General features: G+C 34.2%; 2 protein-coding genes and 1 long non-coding RNA gene across 7 annotated transcripts; 1 reads left to right on the forward strand and 2 right to left on the reverse strand.

The window, feature by feature from the left end:
* Positions 1-338: 338 nt before the first annotated feature.
* LOC121795368 (serine/arginine-rich splicing factor SR30-like) lies at positions 339-6,127 on the reverse strand. Of its 5 annotated transcripts, none has more exons than XM_042193889.1 (18): positions 6,000-6,127; positions 5,505-5,616; positions 5,270-5,335; positions 5,051-5,125; positions 4,883-4,964; positions 4,544-4,623; positions 4,218-4,283; positions 3,937-4,011; positions 3,750-3,855; positions 3,606-3,652; positions 3,439-3,496; positions 3,254-3,303; positions 3,093-3,149; positions 2,919-3,022; positions 2,459-2,509; positions 809-842; positions 642-719; positions 339-563 (listed from the first exon to the last, which is right to left on the reverse strand). In XM_042193889.1, exons 2-18 carry the CDS (start codon positions 5,586-5,588, stop codon positions 549-551), a joined length of 1,128 nt encoding a protein of 375 aa, XP_042049823.1. In that variant the 5' UTR covers positions 5,589-5,616; positions 6,000-6,127; the 3' UTR covers positions 339-548. The 5 variants fall into 5 exon arrangements, 3 of the variants coding, with proteins under 3 accessions (XP_042049823.1, XP_042049824.1, XP_042049825.1); XM_042193890.1 differs by having other exon boundaries at positions 5,505-5,592; positions 6,000-6,105; XR_006049458.1 differs by lacking the exon at positions 339-563 and adding an exon at positions 1,220-1,312 and having other exon boundaries at positions 6,000-6,048.
* A 2,535-nt stretch (positions 6,128-8,662) lies between these two features.
* On the forward strand, positions 8,663-11,486 carry LOC121796701. The gene is made up of 3 exons (XM_042195495.1): positions 8,663-8,755; positions 8,956-9,122; positions 10,760-11,486. Exons 1-3 carry the CDS (start codon positions 8,663-8,665, stop codon positions 11,484-11,486), a joined length of 987 nt encoding a protein of 328 aa, XP_042051429.1.
* Positions 11,487-16,958: 5,472 nt separating this feature from the next.
* On the reverse strand, positions 16,959-20,508 carry LOC121797304. Its single transcript, XR_006049818.1, has 4 exons — positions 19,962-20,508; positions 18,456-18,524; positions 17,730-17,799; positions 16,959-17,199 (listed from the first exon to the last, which is right to left on the reverse strand). It is a non-coding gene; the product is annotated as an uncharacterized LOC121797304 (long non-coding RNA).
* Positions 20,509-23,603: the final 3,095 nt, after the last annotated feature.

Genomic DNA, 23,603 nt, shown 5'->3' on the forward strand with positions numbered 1-23,603 from the left:
TCTATTCTCTATACTTTTTTCTTTCTCTTACTTTTTTTTTTTATCTATTTACTTAACACACTTAACACATCCATTTCTCCGCCTGACCTATGAGTGAAAGGAGAAAGTACATTATTAATATATACGAAGCAATGAAATATGAAAACCCCAGGGAGTAGAGGTTGGCTGATGTTGGATTATACTTGACTGTATAATTCAATGTATGGATCGTACTATACTTATAAATTGCTTGGTGGGGGCTTTTAGTTTCGTAACATGATATCAATACCAGATTGCAAAGACTGACGAAACGAAACGAAACGAAACGAAAAGCAAAAAGCGCATGATGACACGCTTACTTCACCAAATACATCTACTACCATGTCACCTCATATTAAATCACCAAATACATATCTAATACATGTCACCTCATGCTACTGGTTTGCATAAGATTTCATTTTCAACATAAGTTCAATAGTAAGGAGTTCCCCATGGATCTACTACTCCTTGTACTTAAATTATCATAAACACAAACTATGTTTGCAAGCGGCTTCCATCTGGATATTTGCTCACTCAGATAGCTCCTGACAATCACCGCAAAATTAGAGTGTGAATATAAATTATAGGACATGTCGAAATTGACAATTGTGTTGCAGACATACAGACTGTGAATGCGATATGGATCTGCTCCTGCTCCTCCTCCTCCATGGACTCTCACTGTCACGCCTGAATTCAGCTGGCTGTGCAATACCATAGAGAAGATAGTACACAAAGTTTCGCATGATTATAATAAAATATATTAACACACGCACACATATTTTTCACTTACAGACGACGTTGGAGTCCTAGATCTTGATCGGTATCTGTACATATTCACGTAAAAGAATCAATAAGTATTTATCAGGGGTTTCAAGCCCAAGTGTGTGCATGAGTGAGGTTGCATGTCGATTCATATTCATTCAATAAGGCATCACATTTCCGTATCAGATATATGCAACATTATACAATAATAATACAAAATATTTTTACTTGCAAGGAAGCTGGAAATTACTCCCTCCTATAATCTGTACCATTTTGCACAACTCCACAACAGGCCATTGACTAATATTTCAACCTCTATTTTTTGGATAGAATAATATTAACTGCGTTGTAAGTAGGACTTGTATAATGTTATTAACGGCTTTGGCCACACACAGCATACTAGAATGAATTACCATCTCATTTCGCTGCAGATGCTTACCGACCACCAGAAAGAATTGAGCGCGTGAATTTGAGCATTGCATAGCATCAAGATCCTAACATGCAATCCCCAGACCACAACGCAAATCCACATCTAGAGAGAAAATAAACGGAAAAAACTCATGATGGTGTATTGTAACCTCAAAGCTTCCTTTTCAACAGGCCCATCCTCAAAATCCTCATATAACATTATTGGAGGACAATTAAAAGTTTTTCAGAGATGGAACAAATCAAAAAGAAATTGTATGGTCTACAAACAATACTTTGAAAGCAACTTGAGGAAAAACCCAGGCTGACAGCCTGAACTGCTTTCTTTCCTTCATCTTTGTTAGAAGAACTATTTGCGTTTGGGGAAAATTAGAATACGACAATAGCTTATCGTGGGACAGTAGTTTAGGCTAGCCGTAGGGCCTCAAGTTGAGGTTTATTTATCGTATTTAGTTTTTTATCTAGTATTTATTTATCCTTCTTGTTCTATCATTTATTTTTTGGGATCTGTTTTTTTCCTTAATCTTATTTCGGTTAGTTTCCAATCGACAACCACATTGTCGCTATCATTAGCTTCTCAACATGAAAGAATCCTTTAGCCCATTTTATTGGTAACTGGGCGTAAAAGATTGAAACACTAAGGGGCATCCTACATTAGGCGTAAAAGAAGCTCCAGTAGAACATAGTAGTAGTAGTAGTAGTAGTAGTAGTAGTAGTAGTAGTAGTAGTGGTGGTGGTGGTGGTACGAAACAAGTGGGTTTCCAAAAGGATCAAAGCACCAAAAGGTGTACTGCTTTAGGCGCAAAATAAGTGTAAGGAAGCTAAAAAATAACGACAAAATTAGGACAGGGAGGTTAAAGCAAAACTCTAGATTTCAAACATCGCTGCGTAAAGCCTTTTTGTTTCAGAAAGGAAAAAAGAGGGACAGAAGAGAGATGGATAAACAAGAAACACATAATATACTCTAAAAAGATGATATCAGCCTACTGCACTGGGACATACACAGCCTTACTATAATTTCCAATATACTTCTAATGCTGATTATCTAAATCCTATGGAGATTCACTAGTGTAATTACAATTAAGATGATTAAAAGTTCATGAAAGTCCAACTACAAACTGGAATCTTTTGATAGCATGTAAATATAAAATATTCACGCAAAATAAACAGCATGCTTTTTGTAAAAACAAATTCTCTAGAGTTTATCAAGTGACAGTGACATCAGAGTAAGCAAGGACCAAAACAAACATACCTTGACGCTGAGGGAGGTGGGGACACAGATCTCGAAACAGAAGCAGAAGACCTAGAAAGGGACCTAGATGTAGTTAGATGTTTGGTTTTAGAAGAAACACAGCAAAATACATTTGGTGATAGGTTTACCAAAATGAAAAGCAAAGATGTTTGTGTTAATTTATAGAAGTAGGTATTTTGGATAAAAAAAACATACAGTAAGTTTTATAGCCACCTCCTTAAAAACCAAAATTCATAGTCATACCCTCCCATACCCCCCTTCAACCCCATCCACTGCCACAAAAACGAATGCAAAAGGTATAATTGTTAACGGCTTAGAAAGAGAAGTAAAAAAATATTACTTTTGATGTTAGGGATATCTTGGATTCACCTCCAAAAGTGACCAAAAAAACAAATGTTGTTAATCCTGGCTATTTAAATTTTCACCATAATGTGTACAACCAAAAATGAGTATACTATACCTTCTACTCATGTCACTGTAGCTGCGGCTGGGACTTCTGCTTCTTGAGTAAACACTTCTGCTAGGGCTCCTTGAATAACTACGTCTAGCATCGAATTCCTCCACCTAGAGATTGCGGATGCTTTAGTAACTACAGACATTAATATTTTTGGATTTATAATCAAATCCTACATACCCTTATATAAGACCGAGAAAACTGGTTCTTGAAAAGAGAATCATCAAGCTTTTTTATCTGTACCCACACACCCAACACCAAGTTACTAAATATTCAGAAGAATAACTACGATGGCTGATAGGTAATAACTAATTTGCTTCAAGTCAATTAAGTGAGTTTACTGCATATTTCATGTCATCATAATTTGTGTAGTCAACAATCCCCCGCATGCCTGAGACAAAAGAAATTTTAACAACCAGCATCCTTCACAATCTTTTAGTATATCTCACACAAAACAAGTACATTTGCAGAATTCTAGAAACCTTCAATTCTAACTTCTTTAAGTAAACAACAGTGATATGCTTACCATAACGGTCACGATAAACTTCAGAAAAGCATACATCCCCAGCCTGACGCATATGATCCTGCACTAGCAGTCACACTAATATTAATAAAATAGAAACAAGAAAGACCTCTCCTTCCATCATTTCTCTCTCTCAAGCTCGCACAGAGATGCCAAATAAAAACCTTCACCTTTAAGTCTTGCCACGAAGAAGAATAAGGGAGTCCAGTTACCGAGACTGCAAAATTTAAATCTCAAGACGTCATCAAAAAATTTCAACAAGATAAACGGACAAAATATTGTAGCAAGACAAAATAAGACTCATGAAAACACACCCCTGTAGTCAGAATGCTTTGAAAGTCCACCGCGACTACTTCCATTGCTGTAACTGCTGATACGATCCTTGGATGATGATCCTCGGCCACCATGAGCAAGTTCAACCTATATCAAGAAAAACAATGACCTCAATATACCAGTGTGACATAGCTTACTGCAAAGATGAGTATACAGCACACAGCATACCCGTAATCGATGGCCATCAAAATTGTAGCCATCCCTTCCACGGATGGCATCATCAGCATCACGAGGATCTTCAAACTGAAAAACAATAGTGATGTATAATTTCACGATATAAGGGGAAAGCTGAATTATTATATTATAGTACTAAAAATAATCTTTTCCACCCTGTTGCATATTGAATTGGAGCAATCTGCCTACCACATTGGAATTTTGTTTATTGTATGTGCGGGCACTTAATTGAATTAAATAATAATTCACTACCTCAAAGACTGCTCAGTGCTCACCTCAACAAAAGCAAAAATAGGTGGTCTTGGAGGGGTCTTCAAATCAATATCAACTATAGGCCCATACTGCAATGAGAAAAAAGTGATGACAATCAGCGAACTGTTCCTTATATAAGAGACTGCAAACTCCAAACCTCGACCTCTAAAAACTGAAAATGTCCTAGCAAGGCTCATACAATAAAAATAAAGCAAAAATACAAAAAAAGCACATACTCAAACTGCCAGCTATAAGTGAAAACACTAGTTGTTCGAAAAGTCTGACATGAATATTCCCTAACAACTTAACAGGACTTTGGTCTGTGAATTGTTTGAATGAAATTACAAACCTTGTGAAATAAATCTTCAACTTCACTCTCCCGAACATCTCCAGGAAGATTACCCACATAAATAGTGCTACTTGATCGTCCTATCAACCCATGGAATCACATATAAGCATTATCAAAAAGTCTTTCTGACATAATATATTTAACATAAATCCGAGAACATTTGAAAACTTGTATCCATAATCATGCACATTATCAAAAGTTATGTTTATTTCATAACGCAGAAAGTCAAGAGTGAAGTTGCCAAAACACTGTTTCTCAATACTTGCTAGGCAAGAATCCACTTTTCAAAGCAGCATTGCAGTTCAGAAGAATATAAGATTCATACAAACAACTTATTACCCCTGTGGTCAGAACGTCTTGAAGCACGGCGACCACTTTCACTATAGGATGAGGATCCTCTCTCTTCATATGCTGGTTCGACCTACATTGAGACAGAAGATAGTCAAATATGCCGAGCTACGAGAATGAATTATCATAATAACCAAGCTAGTACAGCATCCCACTCACCCTTAACCTATAGCCATCAAAATTATATCCATCTCGGCCATGAATGGCATCTTCAGCATCACGCGAATCTTCAAACTAAAAAAATGCAGTCAATAACAATTAACAATTGCGACACAAATGAGAGCAACAGAGCATCATAAACATCACCATGTGCGCATTGCATTGCCATAATCACACTAATAAAAATCAATCAGATAAAGGCTTCAAAAGGCTTCTCACCTCCACAAAAGCATACACGGGTGCTTTTGAAGGCGTTTTCAAATCAGTATCAACGATATGCCCATACTGTCCATATATAACCACAAAGTCACAAATTAGAATTCAGATAATATTTAAATAACTTGAACATCCAAGCATAAAGTATACCAATATGAGCCATGTAACTTCTTCATTGCAAGCATAAAGTAATTATAACTACAATCTGAGTAAATAATTAACGATTAGAATATCAAACCTTGTAAAATAAGTCTTCAATTTCAGTCTCGCGAATATCCCCAGGAAGGTTACCAACGTAAATTGTTCGACTAGAACGGCCCATTGTCCTTGAAATGATCACAGAAATTGCACTGTCAAAAACATGCCAAGGATAAATTCAGGGTGCCAACAAATTTCATACGACAAAATGGAAAACAAAATTCCGAGCTTATCACAATAAAACCCACAGGATCGTCCTGAAATACTAAATCCGATCGTATCAATATTCACGCGTCTAATTTCTAGTGAAATAATCATTCAATTTGAAAAAAAAAACAAGTAGAAATGATTTAGTTTAGTCGGATACTCGGATACAATCAAACAAACGATCACGATCGCTGATAGAATTATACGAACACAAAAAAGAGTAGAGAAAACACAGCAAGTTCACTACGAATTCCCTATATTAGAGGCGACAACAGAAAATTTACGATGAAAATTTTTTCATATAAAGGAAAAAGAAAAGGAAAATTACCTGATTAGAGATTTGCGTAGAAGTTGGCGAGTTGGAGAATTCGAGTAGTTGTGATTTGTGAAGTGGGATTTTCTGTTTTATATGAAGAATATACAACAGGGACGGTGAAAAAACACTGACACTTGTCTCATCATCAACAAAGTTTTACCTGTTTCATTTAGCATGTTTCCCATAATACCCTCCTTCGAAACTTCTAGTTCTCTCGCTGTAATTTGCATTTTAATCCAGTTTCTTTTGTTCTATTCTGTTTTTGGTCCATTTTAGTATTGTTTGAAAAATGTAAGAATGCAAGACAAAAGATATGGTTTTGTTATTTGAATGATAGTATAATGATTAAGCTTCTTGATTTGTGACAAGAAAATAAGAACTAATTATCATCCACGCCTTTGAGAAAATATTCAGTGATTCATCCACGCTAAAGTGACAAAATGAGGTGGTGTGATCAACTAATGAATCTTTGACAAATAGAAGTATAAAGTGGTCTACTTCCACTAAACATGCACACTTTTATAAAGTTATTTTTAGAAAATATTCATTAGACTATTTTCATTAAAAACTACTTAATCTTTAAATATGGAAAATCAATACTTCTCAAGTATAATATACTATGTACATACTTTTAAATAAAAATTTTATTTTCGTATTAAGCTACTGACTACATGTATAATTGTTTATATGCGTTAAAAATAAACTGATGGAAAAATAAAATTATTGTCATGCTTTTTTATTTGTGCTGATTTTTTAATTATATATGTACTTATCCCCATAAATTTTAAAAATAATAGTATCAATTATTTTATTATATGATTATTTGTATAGAGTTTTCAATTATGTAATCATCACCATAAAATTTTAAACAATACTAACAAAGTGTATGGTTATAATTTTTATTGCGGCAAAAAAATATAAATATTATTAGTAGTAGTAATTTAAGTATGCAATATATTATATACAAGAGGCGACTAACATTTTATGGCTATAATTTATTTTTCTTATGTACTTATGTATATAAATTATATAATTGAAAATTCTACAAAAATAAAAAGTATAGCCATTATTTCATTTTTCTATCTTCTTTTTCACAAGCATGTAAACGATTATATACATACTTAGTAACTTAACATGAAAATAAACATTGTATTATGCCTATATTTAATTTAAGTATGGACATATAGGTGTGTGATCAAATACTAACTAAGTTACGGTAATAACAAATAACTAATATCAATTTTGAATGTTAAAAATATCAACACAAAGACATAAATTTATCAATCATCTTGTGTTGATAAACTTATGTCTTTGTATTGATATTTAAATTTACATGTTGTATTGATATAATTATGTCTTTGTGTTGATAATTTTAATACACATAATTGAAAGTTATAAGTTATTATTGTAAATTAGTTAGTACACTAACGTAACCCTGGACATATATTATCATTTAGGCAAAAAATATAATGGTAATATCTATTTAATTATCATGCAATTTTCCATATAATTAGTCTAATGAATATCTTCTAAAAATAACTGCATTAAAATTCAAGTCTAGTTGGATGTGGTTCTCCATTCGTCAAATATTCATTGATTGGACACACCACATATTAATCTACTTTGGTATGGATGAATCACTGAATATTTTCTCCACGCCTTTTCATTTAAATTTGAATATTATTTTTTTAGTAAGTTCTCTAATATTTACATTCTAATTTTCTTACTTAATCAATCGCATTCAAAAATAACAAAACATCACAACTGAACTTGGGACACGACAAAAGAAAAAGGGAAATATATGAAAATTGGAATGGACATTGTTGTCTTCTTCGTTCATTTTTGCTTTTGGAGATAGCCATTAAGACTACTTTCATAGGTGACCTTGTAACCAAGGTCACCCATAACCCCCCAAAATAGCAATAAATAAAAATAATTCTAAAATAAATTACCTCAACCCCCTCCTTCTTTGGTGTTGGTCAGCCGACCCATACAAAAAGTGGGGTCATGTCCACATGTCACATTTTTATTAGTTGAACATTAAAATGTTTTATTATTTTTAATTATTAATTTGTTTTATTCAATGATTATTATTCTTATTCTTCCAAAAAATCATGTGAATTATTCTTCCAAAAAAATCATGTGAACCACTCTTCCAAAAAATGACGTGAACTACTTCATTTTTTTAATTTATGTTTAATTTATTGTTTTTATTATTTATTATTATTATTTTTTATTATTTGCTACTATATTGTGCTTCATTTTTCTATATATATCCTACTTAACATGTAGAACTCATCACAAGCAAGCCAAATTTATCAAACAAAATTTCCTTTCATTCTTGTTTTGATAAATTTGGTTTTATGGATCCAAATTATCGCCCTTGTTTCCCAACCTATCCAAATTCCCAAAATTATCAACAATCATCAGAATATCCAAGTTTGCAAAATTTTCTAAAATTTTCACCACCTTATCAGAATCCCCAATTTTTTTCAAATCCAGAGTATTCACTGAACCTTGAATTATCTCCAAATATAAGCCAAATTCATACATCTACTGAAATTCCCACATCAGAAAATATCACCCGCAACTTGTTCAGAGATGCCCAACAAGCGAACAAAAAGAAGAGGAGCTCAAAAAATGTAAGCTGGGTTGTGAAAGAAGATTTAGCACTTATGTCTGCTTGGGTCTATGCAAGCGTAGATAGTGTGCGTGGTAAAAATCAGAAGGGAGAAGCACTATGGTTACATGTGCAAAATTTGTATCACGTAAGTCAAGCAAAAAATCCAGATGAAATTAACAAAAGAAACATGGAGTCTATGAAGTGTCAATGGAAACGACTTAAAGAAAATGCAAACAAATGGGTGGCTGCTTTAGAGAAGCAAACGTGCGAATGAGTGGAATGTGCGACCAAGATGTTGAGAATGAAGCTCAACATGAGAAGTGGAGCATTCATGATACAACATAGGTATTTCCTGACAATGAAAATGTTGCTTATGAACAAGATGGTAGCAACTCAAAGAGGACAAAGACTTCTGAATCTGACGAGTATACTATCCCTTCAAATCCAGAAACTCCTACATCTGGACATTCAACTAGTTCTCGGCCTATAGGTAGAGACAAGGCAAAAGTAAGGTAACAAAATCTGATTCTACTAATGCTCAAGTTGTTGCAGAACTTCATGCACTAAGGCTAGCTAAAGATAATGAAAACAAACTAGTGAAGACTCGACTGCAGATAGAGCGTGAAAAGCTAGAAAAGCCCTCTATGAAGATGTACCAAAAAATGTTGATTAAGTTGTTGGACAAAGAGCACTTGTCCCCAGAAGATCAAGAGATGAAACACCGACTAATGGAGATTGTGTTTGGAAAATGAATGATTTTAGTTTGATATGACAATAAGTTATGTAATATTAGTTTGGCGTGACATTAGTTTAAGTAATATTAGTTTGGTGTGCTTTTAATTATGTAATGTTAGTTTTGTGTGATCTTAATTTGCTTATGTTGGTGTGATCTTTGTTTGTACTTTATGTAATATAAATTTGTGTAATATTAAGGTTGTGCGATATAAATTGGTGTCACATGCATTTTTCTGCAAAAAGCAATTGAGATGTCACAAACATTATTTCTTTATCACATGCATTTGTAGATATGATTTTCGTGACACATGCATTTTCTGCAAATGTAATTGAGATGTCACAAACATTATTTCTTTATCACATGCATTTGTAGATATGATTTTCGTGACACATGCATTTTCCTGCAAAAGTAATTGAGATGTCATAAGCATCATTTCTTTATCACATGCATTTGCAGATCTGAGTTTTGGTATCACATGGATTTTCCTGCAAAAGTAATTGAGATGTGACAAGCATCCGCTCTTTATTGCATGCATTTACAGATATGAGTTTGGTGCTACATGCATTATCTTACAAAAGTTTTTGAAATGTCACATGCATCACTGTAATATCACATGTTTTGGTGAAAACATGATTTTCGTATCGCATGTGAAATCCTGCAAAAATTATTGATATGTCACATGCTTTACTGCAAGTGTGTCTCACATGTTTAGTTTAGTGTCACATGCAAATATATTTAGTTTATAAATAGCTTGTGGAAATTTTTTGAAGATAACACCAACTACACATTCCACCTCCAAAACAATGTCTTCCAATGAAAACTCATCACTTTCATCAGATTCAAGTTCTGATGATTCAAATACCATTGCACTTAATCAATGGGAGGAACGAGTTTCTCAACAAAATCATCAAATATATACAATTGTTGAGAACATGTTATCCACCAATCCCAATCTAACTGTAGGGGCTCACGCTTCTACAGTCAGAAAAAGATATTGTGAAAGACAACGCGAGATTGATGCTGAGCGTTTGATCAATGACTACTTTGGTCCCAACCCGACATACGGACCAGAGGTCTTCTGACGCTGATTTCGCATGCACAAATCCGTATTCCTTCGGATAGTAGAAGCTGTTACTGCTAATGATGAGTATTTTCAAGAGAGACGCGATGCTACAGGGAGATAAAGTTTGTCATCATTACAGAAATGTACAGGAGCTATGCGGGTGTTGGCGTATGGGACATCATCCGATGTCGTTGATGAATATTTGCGGATGAGTTCAACGGTGAAGATAGATTCTCTAATACATTTTGTTGAAGGTGTTATTTCATGTTTTGGTGCCACATATCTTAGAAGACCTATTGAACAAGATCTGACTAGACTCTTATATGTAGCAAATTAACGTGGTTTTCCAGGCATGATTGGGAATGGAAGAATTATCCTAATGCATGGGCTAGACAATATACAGGGAGAAGTGGAAAACCAACGATCATTTTCGAAGCTGTTACATCATACGACTTATGGATATGGCATGCATTCTTTGGAACTCCAGGTTCGTGCAATGATATTAATGTACTCCATAGGTCTCCTGTTTTTGATGATGTCTTAGAAGGTCGAGCACCAAATGTTAATTACGTAGTAAATGGTCATCAGTATAATAGGGCATATTATCTTACTGATGGCATATACCCTCCATGGGCTGCATTTATCAAGTCAATCACTTCTCCACAAACTCAAAAGCGTAAGTTGTTTGCTCAATTCCAAGAGTCTATCAGAAAAGATGTTGAGCGAGCATTTGGAGTCCTACAAGCACGTTTTGCATATTTGCGAAGGCCATGCCTTGTCTGGGACAAGATGTTGATGGGAAAAATTATGATTGCTTGTATCATCATGTATAATATAATAGTAGAAGATGAACGTGATACATATCAAAATTATTATGATCCTACTGAGTTTTTTGAAGATACACCTATAAGAGCACAAGAAGGAAATGCTGAAGCTTTTTACTACTCTACTCAACGGATCAGGAGTTTGTTTTCTTATTTAACAAATCAAGATCAACTCCGCAATAGAGAAGCTCATATTGCCCTTAGAGATGATTTGATTGAGCACATTTGGGAAAAATTTGGCACAGATAATTGAATGTGTAATGTTTATCTTTTTTAGTTATCTTTCTTATTTTTCACTTTAGTTTGTAGTTTGGTTTGTTTATTTCTGTTATTGTACCTTCTTTCTTTTATTTGTGTATTTTTTATTATGTTGGACTTCAATTATATATGAATTATATATGAATGTGTAATAATTTTTATTATAAATTTAAATTATAAAATAATTTATATAATTTTTATATGAGTTTTTAGTATATTTGAATAAAATTATAAAATTTATATTGATTTATATGAAAAAGAAAATATGTATTGGGGTTGAGTTGGGGTCATTGATGGAAGTAAAAGTTTTAATAAGTTGGGGGTTGTATATGTGGACGAAAGAGAAATGAGTATTTTATTAAAAAGTTGATTGGGGTTGGGTTGGGTGAGGGTCACCGATGTGGATATTCTAATAGTTAGAATGCTCGTTTTATTGGTAAAATGTGATCAGCCACTTATCTACTCCCATGGTATTAGAATACATTTACACTCATCCAGGGACGGAGATAGCATAGGCCAAGCCCCGCTGGAGCGGTGGCTCCAGTGGGGGCTTGGCCGGTGCCGTCTCTGAGAATCGCATATAGTGTTTTAGTGCTTTCTTTTTTACAACAAAAAGCTTGAGAAAGAAGAAGAAATGGAGAGATTGAGGGAAGAGAAAAAGAGTGTTGAAAAGGAAATGTAATTATGACCTCGATAACAGGAGATCACATTAAAATCTCATTTCTTGTTTTGTGTTATTATTAATTTAGGAATATTACTAATATTTGTTCTTCTTGAAAAATGTTTCAAAATCAATTACTGTACGATTTAAAATTTTATTACTTTTTATTTATATAATAACATATTATATCAATCAATTTATTTAAATTTTGTAATTTTATTATTTTTATTTCTATAATAACATTATTAATTAATATTTTGTGAGCAATTATTCATCTCATATTTTATTTTTGGTCTATATGCCGATACATATTCATTTATTATCTTTCATTAATTTTGATATATAGATTTCACAATCTACTCATATTATTTTATAAAATTACGAGTATATAAAATGACGCATATTTTTCTAATATTTTTCTTTTTTACATTTTTAATACTATTAGAAACGAGTCAAAGTAATTGCAAATGGATAATACTATTACGGAAGCATCGCGCATTTAGGCATATTTATCGTTAAATTTCAGCACCGGTTCATTTCGATTTCTAGTTCTGTCCCTGCACTCATCCCAAATTAGTTTTATTTATTTATTGAAAGGAGCTTTATTTATTTTCTGAACCTTTTTATTTAATTGCGTTTTGACAAGTTCAATTTTATGTCTTTTATAAATATGAACATAATTTTATTTATAATATTAAAGGCTATTTGTCAATAAATACACTAATATTAGGTCAAATCAGGTTTTTATTATGAACTTTAAGTGGTGAAAAATGCACCAACTTATAACTTGGAGTAATAAATTCGACACGATTATATTTACTAGCAAATTAAAATTTATGTATTTCAAAGTTTGTTTATTTTTTTACAACTTTATAAGTTCATCCCATTAATGAAGGAACCGACAGTTAGATGACATAGATATCCCGGTGCACCATGTAAAATTAAATTAGGGCAAGATTGAATTTTGTGAAAAATTTACTACTCCATGAATTAAAATTTGGTATATTTTTTTTTTATAAATTGGTAATGTCTAGATATAGATATTTATATGACTATTTCCAAGTGTTTAGTATCATAGTTAACATATCATATAAGCTTGTGTTATCCCTTTATGGCCCATCCAAGCTCGCAGTCTTTTCCTCAAAATACAAGGATATGTATCTTATAAATTTGGTCGGATAGCATTTCTGCATTATTTCTTGTCTATCAAACAACAACGAAAAAACCTTATTTAAGTTTATCTTGACACGAAGCCCGCATTTCTTATCTTACTTTGCAAATCTTCTTATATCCCATCATTCTTATCAAACGAGTAAAGTTTGTGGTGAAACATGAATTGACCGAACTAAATCTGACAACAAATTTGTACTATAAAGAATTTTTATGAAACTATTGTTAAGTTTTAGGCAATTAACAGTAGAGATTTCATCAATTGCTTAAACATGCCGAGGTTCATAAGTTCATAGATGTAGTAGTATAATTTATTGTTTTTCTTTAAAAGAATGTCAAAATGTTTGAAAAATTGCGATTTTTTTTAAATGCTATTGTGGCCTATGCACGAATACAAAATTTATATACAAGAGTGAAGAATCATTTAATAAAGACAAAACACAACATTATATTAAACGATGCCTCGATTTACTAGTTACTCCGTATCTAGTAGGAGTAAGTACTTGTGACAATGAATGCAATATATTTCTAATAAAGCGTTTTGTATTGATAACAATTAAATTTATTTTAAATTTATTTCATTAATTTTTCATCATCTTTCTATTTAGTGACCATTTTTTCGCCTAACTTTACTCAGGCACATCATCGTCATTTTGTCATATCTATCTATACTAATATAAACGGCGAGTTTTGAGCATAATTTTAAATATTTATAAGTTTTAGACACTATTGCAATTAATTAAAATCTATAACAATATAATAAGTGCAACATCAAATACATACTAAGGGAAAAGAATCAGGTAGCTGACTAATTCGCTAAAGATAGTCTTAGTTTACATGCAGATTTTTTTTTAATTTCAATTTCCACCTAGAGAAGTAGTTAAACTGCTTTTAGCCGATGTTATTGGTATTTCTTTTTCAAGATTTCATATACACAAAATATTCTAAGCATTTTTTATCAGACGGTTGGCTAATTTAACTAGATATTGAGGCCATGCTAATTAATTAACACTAATTAATTATGAGAGTGAATGCGAACACCATAACTAATTAATTATGAATTAATTGTGAGAAAGAATACTAATAATGTACTAATATTTGCGTGTGACCGACCGTTTCATTGTTGTGGAAATTATATGTCAATAATTATATACTCCTACGTTTTATATATACATACAGTGGAGTGTTTATATCCATAACTGACAAAGCAAATCATAGTCATTGGATCTTGTGATGTAACCGTTAGATTAATGTCACGTGTCATCTAATAATGTAGATTGTGTAGTCTAATAATGTAGCTCGGATAATGATGTAACGCGTTTTAGCCTAATAATGTAGATTGTGTAGTCTAATAATGTAGTTCGGCTAATAATGTAACGCTTTTAGTGTAATAATGTAGCTCAGATATTATTATCACAACCATCTAATCTAAGGATCCAATGACTGAGATTTGCTTTGATTTTTTACAGGATTTCACTTATTGACCATAGTGCCCCCATTTACATACATATATATATATATATATATGAGGATGTATTCATTTCCTTTTTGTATCTTTTGTTATATTGTTCTTTTTAGTCTCGGCCATTCATTCTGAAGATCTAACGGTCCCAAATAATCACAAAATATGTTAAATTAAATCATTAAAAATGGCGAGAGGGCTATTTTAGGGATTCGACATTGGTGGTTGTTATGAAAAATCCCATGATTTTTTCTTCCAATATCAGCGGTTATTTTGAATGGAGATCACGTTCAATTTCTGGTATCTCCCAAAAATTTATGCGTCTGCACTCCACAAATTTCATCGCGCCTGAAGTTCGTCGCCGGATTTGGTTATTGAAGAAAACCGGTCGTTTATGTATTGCATTGCAACAGTTCGTCGCCGATTTCTGGGTGTTCCTCTTTGGTTTTTGTTATTAATTGAACAATGGAAGAAGGTACATATCGTTTTTGTTCCAATACTGTGTTCGCCTACTTCTTCGCGGATTGCAGAATTTCTGGTGTAGTAAATCGTATGTGATTTATGGTTTTGTTAAGCAAAGACACGCATACTGTAGTAAATTAGTAGGTTCAATGCGCAATCGTATTTGTTTTTTGGTGTTGTTAAGCAAAGTTTACGAGTTTCATTCATTGGTCGAAGGTTGAGGGGAGCCTAAACCCTACTTACTTTAGTATAATTCATAAACGTAATAAAACAGAGTCTAGTATGTAGTGTTTGTATAGAGTTATGTATTGCATACTCTGTTATGTATCCTGTAGTATAATGCGTAGTTTAGTTTCTGTAATGCATTATTTGTGATATGTAATGAACATTTATCCTGACCTGTTTAATATAAGTTTTGCCGTGTGTCGATGTTTGGCGAACGATTCTTGTTTTCCCTAAGGGTTTGACAAGCATAGGGGCTAGGGTGTAGTATGTTCTAAGTCTAAAAAACCTTGTCCAAATACACGAGCTGGAGTAATTCGTCTGGGGTTGCACATGCATAGCGCGTAGGTATTTTTTACAACAGATATACATAATGTACATTTTCACATGGTTGAAGAGTTTTATGGTATGGTAAGGCCTGAAGTAGTTGAGGTCCATCCTCTGGATGTCGTGAAGACCAAGGCTCACGCTAGCAGCTCTGCGAGCCGTCTGATTTCGAAGAAAGAGAAGGCTATAAAGGATGCGACTAGGCCTCTTAAACAGTGTAAGGCGTGCGATGAGATGGGTCATCACGACTCCAGGAACTGTCCATTGCTTAAAGAGATGGCGATGGAGAAAGATACGCGGAAGGGCAAAAGGCCAGCTTGACTCAGTTTCGATAAACACAACATCATTGCTTTTTGTTGGTCGTAGTCGTCTTGTTTTTCGAATGGTTGTCATAGTGTTTCAAGTGTCTACATCTTGTTTATTGCATTAGTTCACTGTTTTCGTGCATTATTGTATTCTATATCTTCAATTACTCTATATAACTGTGAGATTAACTCAGTGAAGTACCCATGTGCCCATTGATTCTTCGTATTGCCTACAACATTCAAAATAATGACAACTTCTCGATGCATAATGCAAGGTCTCAATCAAATAATGCACATAACCATATCCCATATCTATATCCACTTTTGACGAACAATGCATTCCAGAACATAAATAATGTAAAATTTTAATTGATTGATGCGCACAACAATAATTAACTGATTTAATCTCCCAAGTACAAAAGAACTTAAAAAACTAAACACACACGCCTGAAAATGACTAAAGCAGCAATTCACCCATATACACAATAATTATCATAATGCATACTATATTGCAAATAATGACAATTGCTTTACACATAATGCACAACCTCAAAAAACGTAATGCACATACTATATTGCTGAATAATGGCACATACTCCATTCATAATGCATAGTCCCAAAATCAGTGTCTTATACCAAAACGTACATAAAAAGTTGTTAAAAATATACCACGCCACAAGGTGGCTGCGTCCACTTTCCATCATGTGTCTACTAAAAACCTTACGTTTTTAAATAATCAATCAATGTCACGACCGCACTTGCTAAGGATAGCATATCGGGGAACCGTGACTAGGGGTGGGGGTATAAGAAGCGGGAAAAGAATTTAGGGAAAATAAAATCAAACATTGGTTGCGAGTCTTGACTAATCAAGTGCTGATACATAAGAAAAGATACTCGATCATGAAAACTCGAGTAATTATTTGTAAAAATCTCAAAATATCAGAGTTTTGAACAAAATAGACTTGAGTATTTTCAGATGCACAACGAAAGTAAATGAACGCGGTTCCATGTATGAAGACATGAACCTCCGAGAGTCAAAATCTGACTGAATTAAATGTCTTGTCTCAATAGCACTTCCTCCACCACTTCGCTGCTCAACCTGCACATTTAGAAATATATGCAGGGCTGAGTACAAAAGTACTCAGTGAACACATTGCCGAAAAATACAAATATACATTTGAAAATATTGTCAAGCCATCATCATCACAGTAACACTCAGGGGTTTATTGAAAAGGCCCGAGCTTACTAAAAATATTCACATTGGACTGCAGTCCCTTTTTCCTGTACTTAGCCATATCTGATCACATTGTGCCGTCGAGATGGTGTTCTCGCACGGTCACCTTCTCTGCCCATCATGTCAGAGGTTTCCATGTGCCGGGAAGGTGGCCACCTTCCACGGTCACCTTCTCTGCCGTTCACGGTCAGAGGTTCCAAGTATGGATACCACCCTACCAGGACTCAAAATCGAATCGATTCACATATATCATCATTCATAATTCACTTGGCCTTAGCAAAACAGATAGGCATCATATACAAAACATTTATGGCAAGACAACATCTTTATAAATCACGAACATGTGTTCGAGTTTTCATATAATACGATTTGTATTTTAGTATAAGAAAGCTCACCTCATATGCTTCTCAAAATTTTCACGAATCATTCTCTATTTCACAGTGTTACCTTCCTCCGTGTTCTCCCCTTTTTTTGAAACAAAAGTACAAGCTAAATTTAGCTTTAAGAAAATTAAATATGATATATGCATCTTAATTCATGTTTTTCTCTTATTAGTCTTGTTTTTCGGTTAAAATGAATCTGTACATTCGTACTTTGAAAATTTGTCTTCTCGCCAAATTATTAAAATTTAATCCGTAGATTAACTTTTCACTTAGAAGTCTCAATCAATAAATTAAAGAGAAAATCGTCTACTTAGTTCTAGAGTTTTATCTTCTACAAAAAATTAATTTGTCTTGACAAAGTAATACTCCCTCCGTCCCGTGCTACTCGCACGTTTGCTTTTCGGCTCGTCACAAAGTCCTTACACTATTTATAATTTAAGTTAGAATTAATGCATTTAATTAATATGTTAGTTTAAGTTAAGAGCTCTTTTATTAAGTGATGTCTCATTAAACCTAAAATTCTTTTTTAATTACATAAAAAAATCAATCTCAAATTTACGGCCTAAAATGAAAAGTGCGAGTAGCATGGGACGGAGGGAGTATAAACTATCCTAAACTAAGCATGATTAATTTATAATTCAAGAATTTACTGGACTAAATAAAACAGTGCAACCCAATGGTTAAAGGAATTAGAGTTTTCATATAATACGATTTGTATTTTAGTATAAGAAAGCTCACCTCATATGCTTCTCAAGATTTTCACGAATCATTCTCTATTTCACAGTGTTACCTTCCTCCGTGTTCTACCTTTTTTTTGAAACAAAAGTACAAGCTAAATTTAGCTTTAAGAAAATTAAATATGATATATGCATCTTAATTCATGTTTTTCTCTTATTAGTCTTGTTTTTCGGTTAAAATGAATCTGTACATTCGTACTTTGAAAATTTGTCTTCTCGCCAAATTATTAAAATTTAATCCGTAGATTAACTTTTCACTTAGAAGTCTCAATCAATAAATTAAAGAGAAAATCGTCTACTTAGTTCTAGAGTTTTATCTTCTACAAAAAATTAATTTGTCTTGACAAAGTAATATAAACTATCATAAACTAAGCATGATTAATTTATATTCTTCCATTCCCTTAGCCCAAGTAGCTAATTCATTAGTCCAACAATAAAAATAAAACCCATATACTCCACCCCATTATCGGTTTCTCTCTCTCAAAAACTATTCACCCTTCTTCCCCAAATTGCACCAAATAGGGAAAATCTCTCTCTCAAATCAGAATTTCCGTCGACCAGCCACCCTACCAGCGCCGCCTCCACCTCCGGTGCCGCCGTCGCGCCACTACCACCTCCGGCGGTGGTCCCTTCCTCCTCCTCATCTCTCCTGCTCCCTTCTCTCCCTCTCTGTCGGCTTCCTCTCTCTCTCTCTCCACTTCGATTCCCGCCGTCTCCACGAATCCTCCACCGCCGCGAATCCGTCTCCGCCGTCCAGCTTCCCCTCCATCACTTCTTCCCTTCTTTCTCTTCCTCTCTCTCACGGACTACTCCACCACCGCCGCCGCAGCGAGCACGACGACGCACCGCCACCACCGTGCGCAGCCACAGACGCCGCCGTCATCTCCAGATCTCCCTCTCGTTCAGGTTAGCCGCCGCTGCGGAGGCCGCTGTCACCTCGCACAGCCCCAGCCACCGTCGTCTTCCCCTTCGTGCGCGTCGCTGCCACCGCTGTGCATGCACAAGCGGCGGCTCCGGCATCTCTCCTACGCCGCTACTACACCACCGGCAGCCTCCCCAACCCTGCTACGGCTACTGACTCCCCTCTCCGACAACACCACAACCACCATTTACTTTCTCCCGACAGCAAGAACTTCATCCTATGTTCTCTAGACTTTTACTTTGTTAATTTATACATAGATAAAGTTCTTGGTGTTTGAAACATGTAGATGGGTGAAAGTTAAAATTTTGATGGTTGATTCGAGGGTATGGCACTGTTTTCATCAACGACGGAGTGCCGAAGCTTGTTGCCGGAAATCCGGCAGATTCATATATTGTTTCAAGATAAGTTCCTATTATCCTTTGGGAATCTGCCATTTTTATGTTCAGATGCTATAGCAAGCAACTATGTTCTTGATTAGCTAAATTGCCTATATGCAACATATTGAATATTGTGGTTTGGGCAGAGAATACGTTTGCCTATGTGTAATGTTTCAACATGTGGGAAAAGTGAGGTGTGGGTACTCACCTTTGTGTGATTGTGAAAAGGACTTGTTGAATTTGTCTCCTTTGTGATATGCAAAAGGTCCTCATGGATTGCTTCCTTCTCCTGCTTCGGCTTTGTTGGGAGAATGTTGTGGAGTTAAAATGTTTATGTGAGGTGTGTGAAGGATTTGTATATGCGCACATATGCATAAAAAGATAAAAAGATGGCAAGTGGAGGCGTGTATCTTTCAAAATATTCTGTCAGAGGATAGGATATGATTTGATATGATTTCTTTTGCCGTCCAATTAATGCAACATTTAATGCTGCTGATATTATTTGATTCTATCGGATCTGTCTATTCTCTCTTTTTTTTCTTTTTTTTATTAATTTAATTATTTGAGTATTTGTTCACTTATTCATTTAATTTGGTGTAGGTATACTCGGTTCCTGTTCTTGGCTGTCCTCGTTGAAGTACTCGATTTTCTTAAAACGCATGATGTATAAATTTAATTTTGTTGGATTTTTGTTAAATGTACCGAGCATTAAAATTTTGATTGTGGGATCTTACTTATTATTTATTTAAATTTATTATAATCATATCGGTGTAATATATTCACGTGTTCTATTCACTTGCCTAACATCAAAACAAAAAAAAAACGACAATCTATCGTAGCTCGGATTTAATCGCATAAAAGTTACTTATATAGATAATCAAGCTAATAATATTGTTTCTAATAATATCGTCTTAGCGGGTCGTTACAATCAAGCTATCAATTAACACATGAACCTCCATCACCCGACCGAGACTCTCACTCACTTCAGCCCATAATTCTTGACCCACTGTTCGAAGTTGAACTTCGCCGGTCTCTCTCTCTAATACCTCGTTGCCTTAGACTGGTTTTCGCTGAAATATATCGGAATTACATCGTCGACCGCTTCGTCGATGTCGAGTCGTAACTGCTTCTCTGATATGGACCAAACAACATAAAACATCAGAAAATTATCATTAAAACAGAATACAGCATGACATGCGCACTTTGAATCTTCACTGAGTTGATTAAGCAATATAAAAAATACATCTCATAATGCCTAATATACTCCAAATAATGACAATTACCTACTACATAATGCACTGCCTAAACTAACTAATGCACATATGTACTCTTCACTGAGTTGATTAAGCAATATAAACAATACCTCTCATAATGCATAATATACTCCAAATAATGACAATTACATACTGCATAATGCACTGCCTAAACCAAATAATGCACATATGTAATATTCACTCAGTGGATTAACTCATATACACAATACTTCTAATAATGCATAGCATACTTCAGATAATGACTATTAACAACTACATAATGCACTGCCTAAACCAAATAATGCACATATATAATCTTCACTGTGTTGATTAACCCATATACACAATACCTCTAATAATGCATAACATACTTCAGATAATGACAATTAACAGCTACATAATGCATTGCCTAAACCAAATAATGCACATATGTAATCTTCACTGTGTTGATTAACCTATATTCACAGTACCTCTAATAATGCATAATATACTGCAGATAATGACAATTAACAGCTACATAATGCACTACCTAAACCAAATAATGCACATATGTAATCTTCACCGTGTTGATTAACCCATATACACAATACCTCTAATAATGCATAATATACTGCAGATAATGACAATTACATACTGCATAATGCACTGCCTAAACCAAATAATGCACATATGTATCTTTCAATAATCACAAATTCCCACAACAGCAAAAGTACCGGGTACATAATACAAAATATTAAACAAATAATGCATCCCAATAAACCAACAATGTAAATTTAGATTATCTAATGCGCACAACACAGTTATGCAATTACCCTTCCAGCCATTAACCACATATGAAGATGAATGCACACTGCAAGCCTAACTGATGTCGAACAACTGAAGCAATTATACACTCATTTTATACACTTAATCAACTGATGCAATTATACACGCAGTTATACCTGCAGCCTGTGTAGGTTGAGAGCGCGACGGACGACCTCGTTTAGTCATTGTGAATCTGTCATAACAAAACAGAAATTAGATACCCGAATCCCTCCTTTTAAACAAAAATCAATGTCTGCGCTTCAGAGACAAAGAAAACCCTGACCAAAACAACTACTAATTTATGAATTTCAAAAGCCGCAAACTAGTCGGTGTTCAAATCTTTGCTTTTCGTGTCAAAAAATTCATGAATTCGGCTTCTAGTTGGCCTATTTCACACATACCTTGTCGACTTGGTGAATACCACAGCACCGGTGTTGGCTGTTTGGGTTCGATGCTTGCACTGGTGGAGGGTGGGTGACGGGATCTAGAAGAGTGAAAGACATTTGGATTTGTAATTATGTTTAAGTGTAGTTTTTTAGTATTTGTCATTCAGGGCTTTAGATTATGGGCTTTAGATTATGAATTTTTTTATTTATACTATTATTTTAGGAATTTTTATTTAGATATTTTAAAATTTATATTATTTTATTGTTATGTTTTATAATAACATAATTTAAATAAATATATAAAATTGAATATTATAAAAAGTGATGAAATGAAGAAATTGAATTGTAGCTAGATTTGGAATTGAAAATGGAGATGCGTTATGGGTGTTGTGACTAAAATATGAAATACTAACGTGACAACTATAAAATGGAATTGTAACTGGATTTGGTGCTCAAAATGAAAGGTACGTAGTTTTATAACTATTCAAAATTCTAATTATCAATTTTGAATATAATTCAAATGGTAGAATTGAAATATTTGGAATTGTAATTCAATTTCAATTCTAAGTAATTTTGTGAAACCAAACATTGGGTTTGAAATCGAAAACTAACAAAGTAATTTCAGCTCACAATGAAGATGATAGGTGGAGAGAGTACCTTTATTTATGTAGACAAAGTTGTGAAATTGGGGAACTGAAATTGATGGGAGTATAACTGTAATCTTACATGCAGTTCTTGGTCTAAAAATCGCTGTATGATTCATAAACCACCTAATTCGGCATAATTCACTTCAGTGTATCACACCATTTACTTCTAGGGCGGGTAAGAAATGTGTCTTACACACTAAACAACCTTTGATAATCATACTGTACTCCTAAAGCATGAAAAATTACATTTGTAAATTGCAATAGAGTTTTATAGACTAGTGAAGAGCGTTTGGTCAAAAGGATTGTAGAACTTGATATGAAATTAAACGTTGGACGGGAATAAAATGGATGATTTACATTTCAAACTTAATCTGCCATAGATAGAAATAAATTGATATAATAAATTCTTTTTTTTTAGATTAGATTTGAAGCTTATTAGGGTGTCCACTATGGTTAGCCGCGGCTATAGCCGCGGTTTGGGGCGGTCCCGGGGCGAATTATAGTGGAGTTGGCGTCCGCCCTCGGGGTGGACAAGGAAATGGGGGAGATAGGCGGCGGACGGGCCTTCAGCGACTCCGAGGCGAGGACGCGCCTCCTCCGGGGCGGACTCGGTGAATAGGCGGGGCGACTATAGTGGCGTGGTGTCCGCCGCACCGGTGGACGCCCAATTTTTTTTTTTTTTAATTTAATTCACCTATAAATACACCTCATTCCATTAATTATTTCGCACCATTCCAACTCTTCATCACTAAAAATTTCT

This window comes from Salvia splendens, chromosome 3 (genome assembly GCF_004379255.2).
Source record: "Salvia splendens isolate huo1 chromosome 3, SspV2, whole genome shotgun sequence".
Lineage (NCBI taxonomy): Eukaryota > Viridiplantae > Streptophyta > Magnoliopsida > Lamiales > Lamiaceae > Salvia > Salvia splendens.

Excerpts from the sequence above, each read along its gene's own strand:
- LOC121795368 (XM_042193889.1), bottom strand. The coding sequence starts at position 5,588 with ATGGGCCGTTCTAGTCGAACAATTTACGTTGGTAACCTTCCTGGGGAT. Across the intron at positions 4,012-4,217 it reads CTATTTTTGCTTTTGTTGAG|TTTGAAGATCCTCGTGATGC; the intron begins GTGAGCACTGAG and ends ATTGTTTTTCAG. Across the intron at positions 720-808 it reads CTAGGACTCCAACGTCGTCT|CCAGCTGAATTCAGGCGTGA; the intron begins GTAAGTGAAAAA and ends GGTATTGCACAG.
- LOC121796701 (XM_042195495.1), top strand. The coding sequence starts at position 8,663 with ATGTCTGCTTGGGTCTATGCAAGCGTAGATAGTGTGCGTGGTAAAAAT. Across the intron at positions 8,756-8,955 it reads ATGTGCAAAATTTGTATCAC|GTATTTCCTGACAATGAAAA; the intron begins GTAAGTCAAGCA and ends GATACAACATAG. Across the intron at positions 9,123-10,759 it reads AGAGACAAGGCAAAAGTAAG|GCATGATTGGGAATGGAAGA; the intron begins GTAACAAAATCT and ends GTGGTTTTCCAG.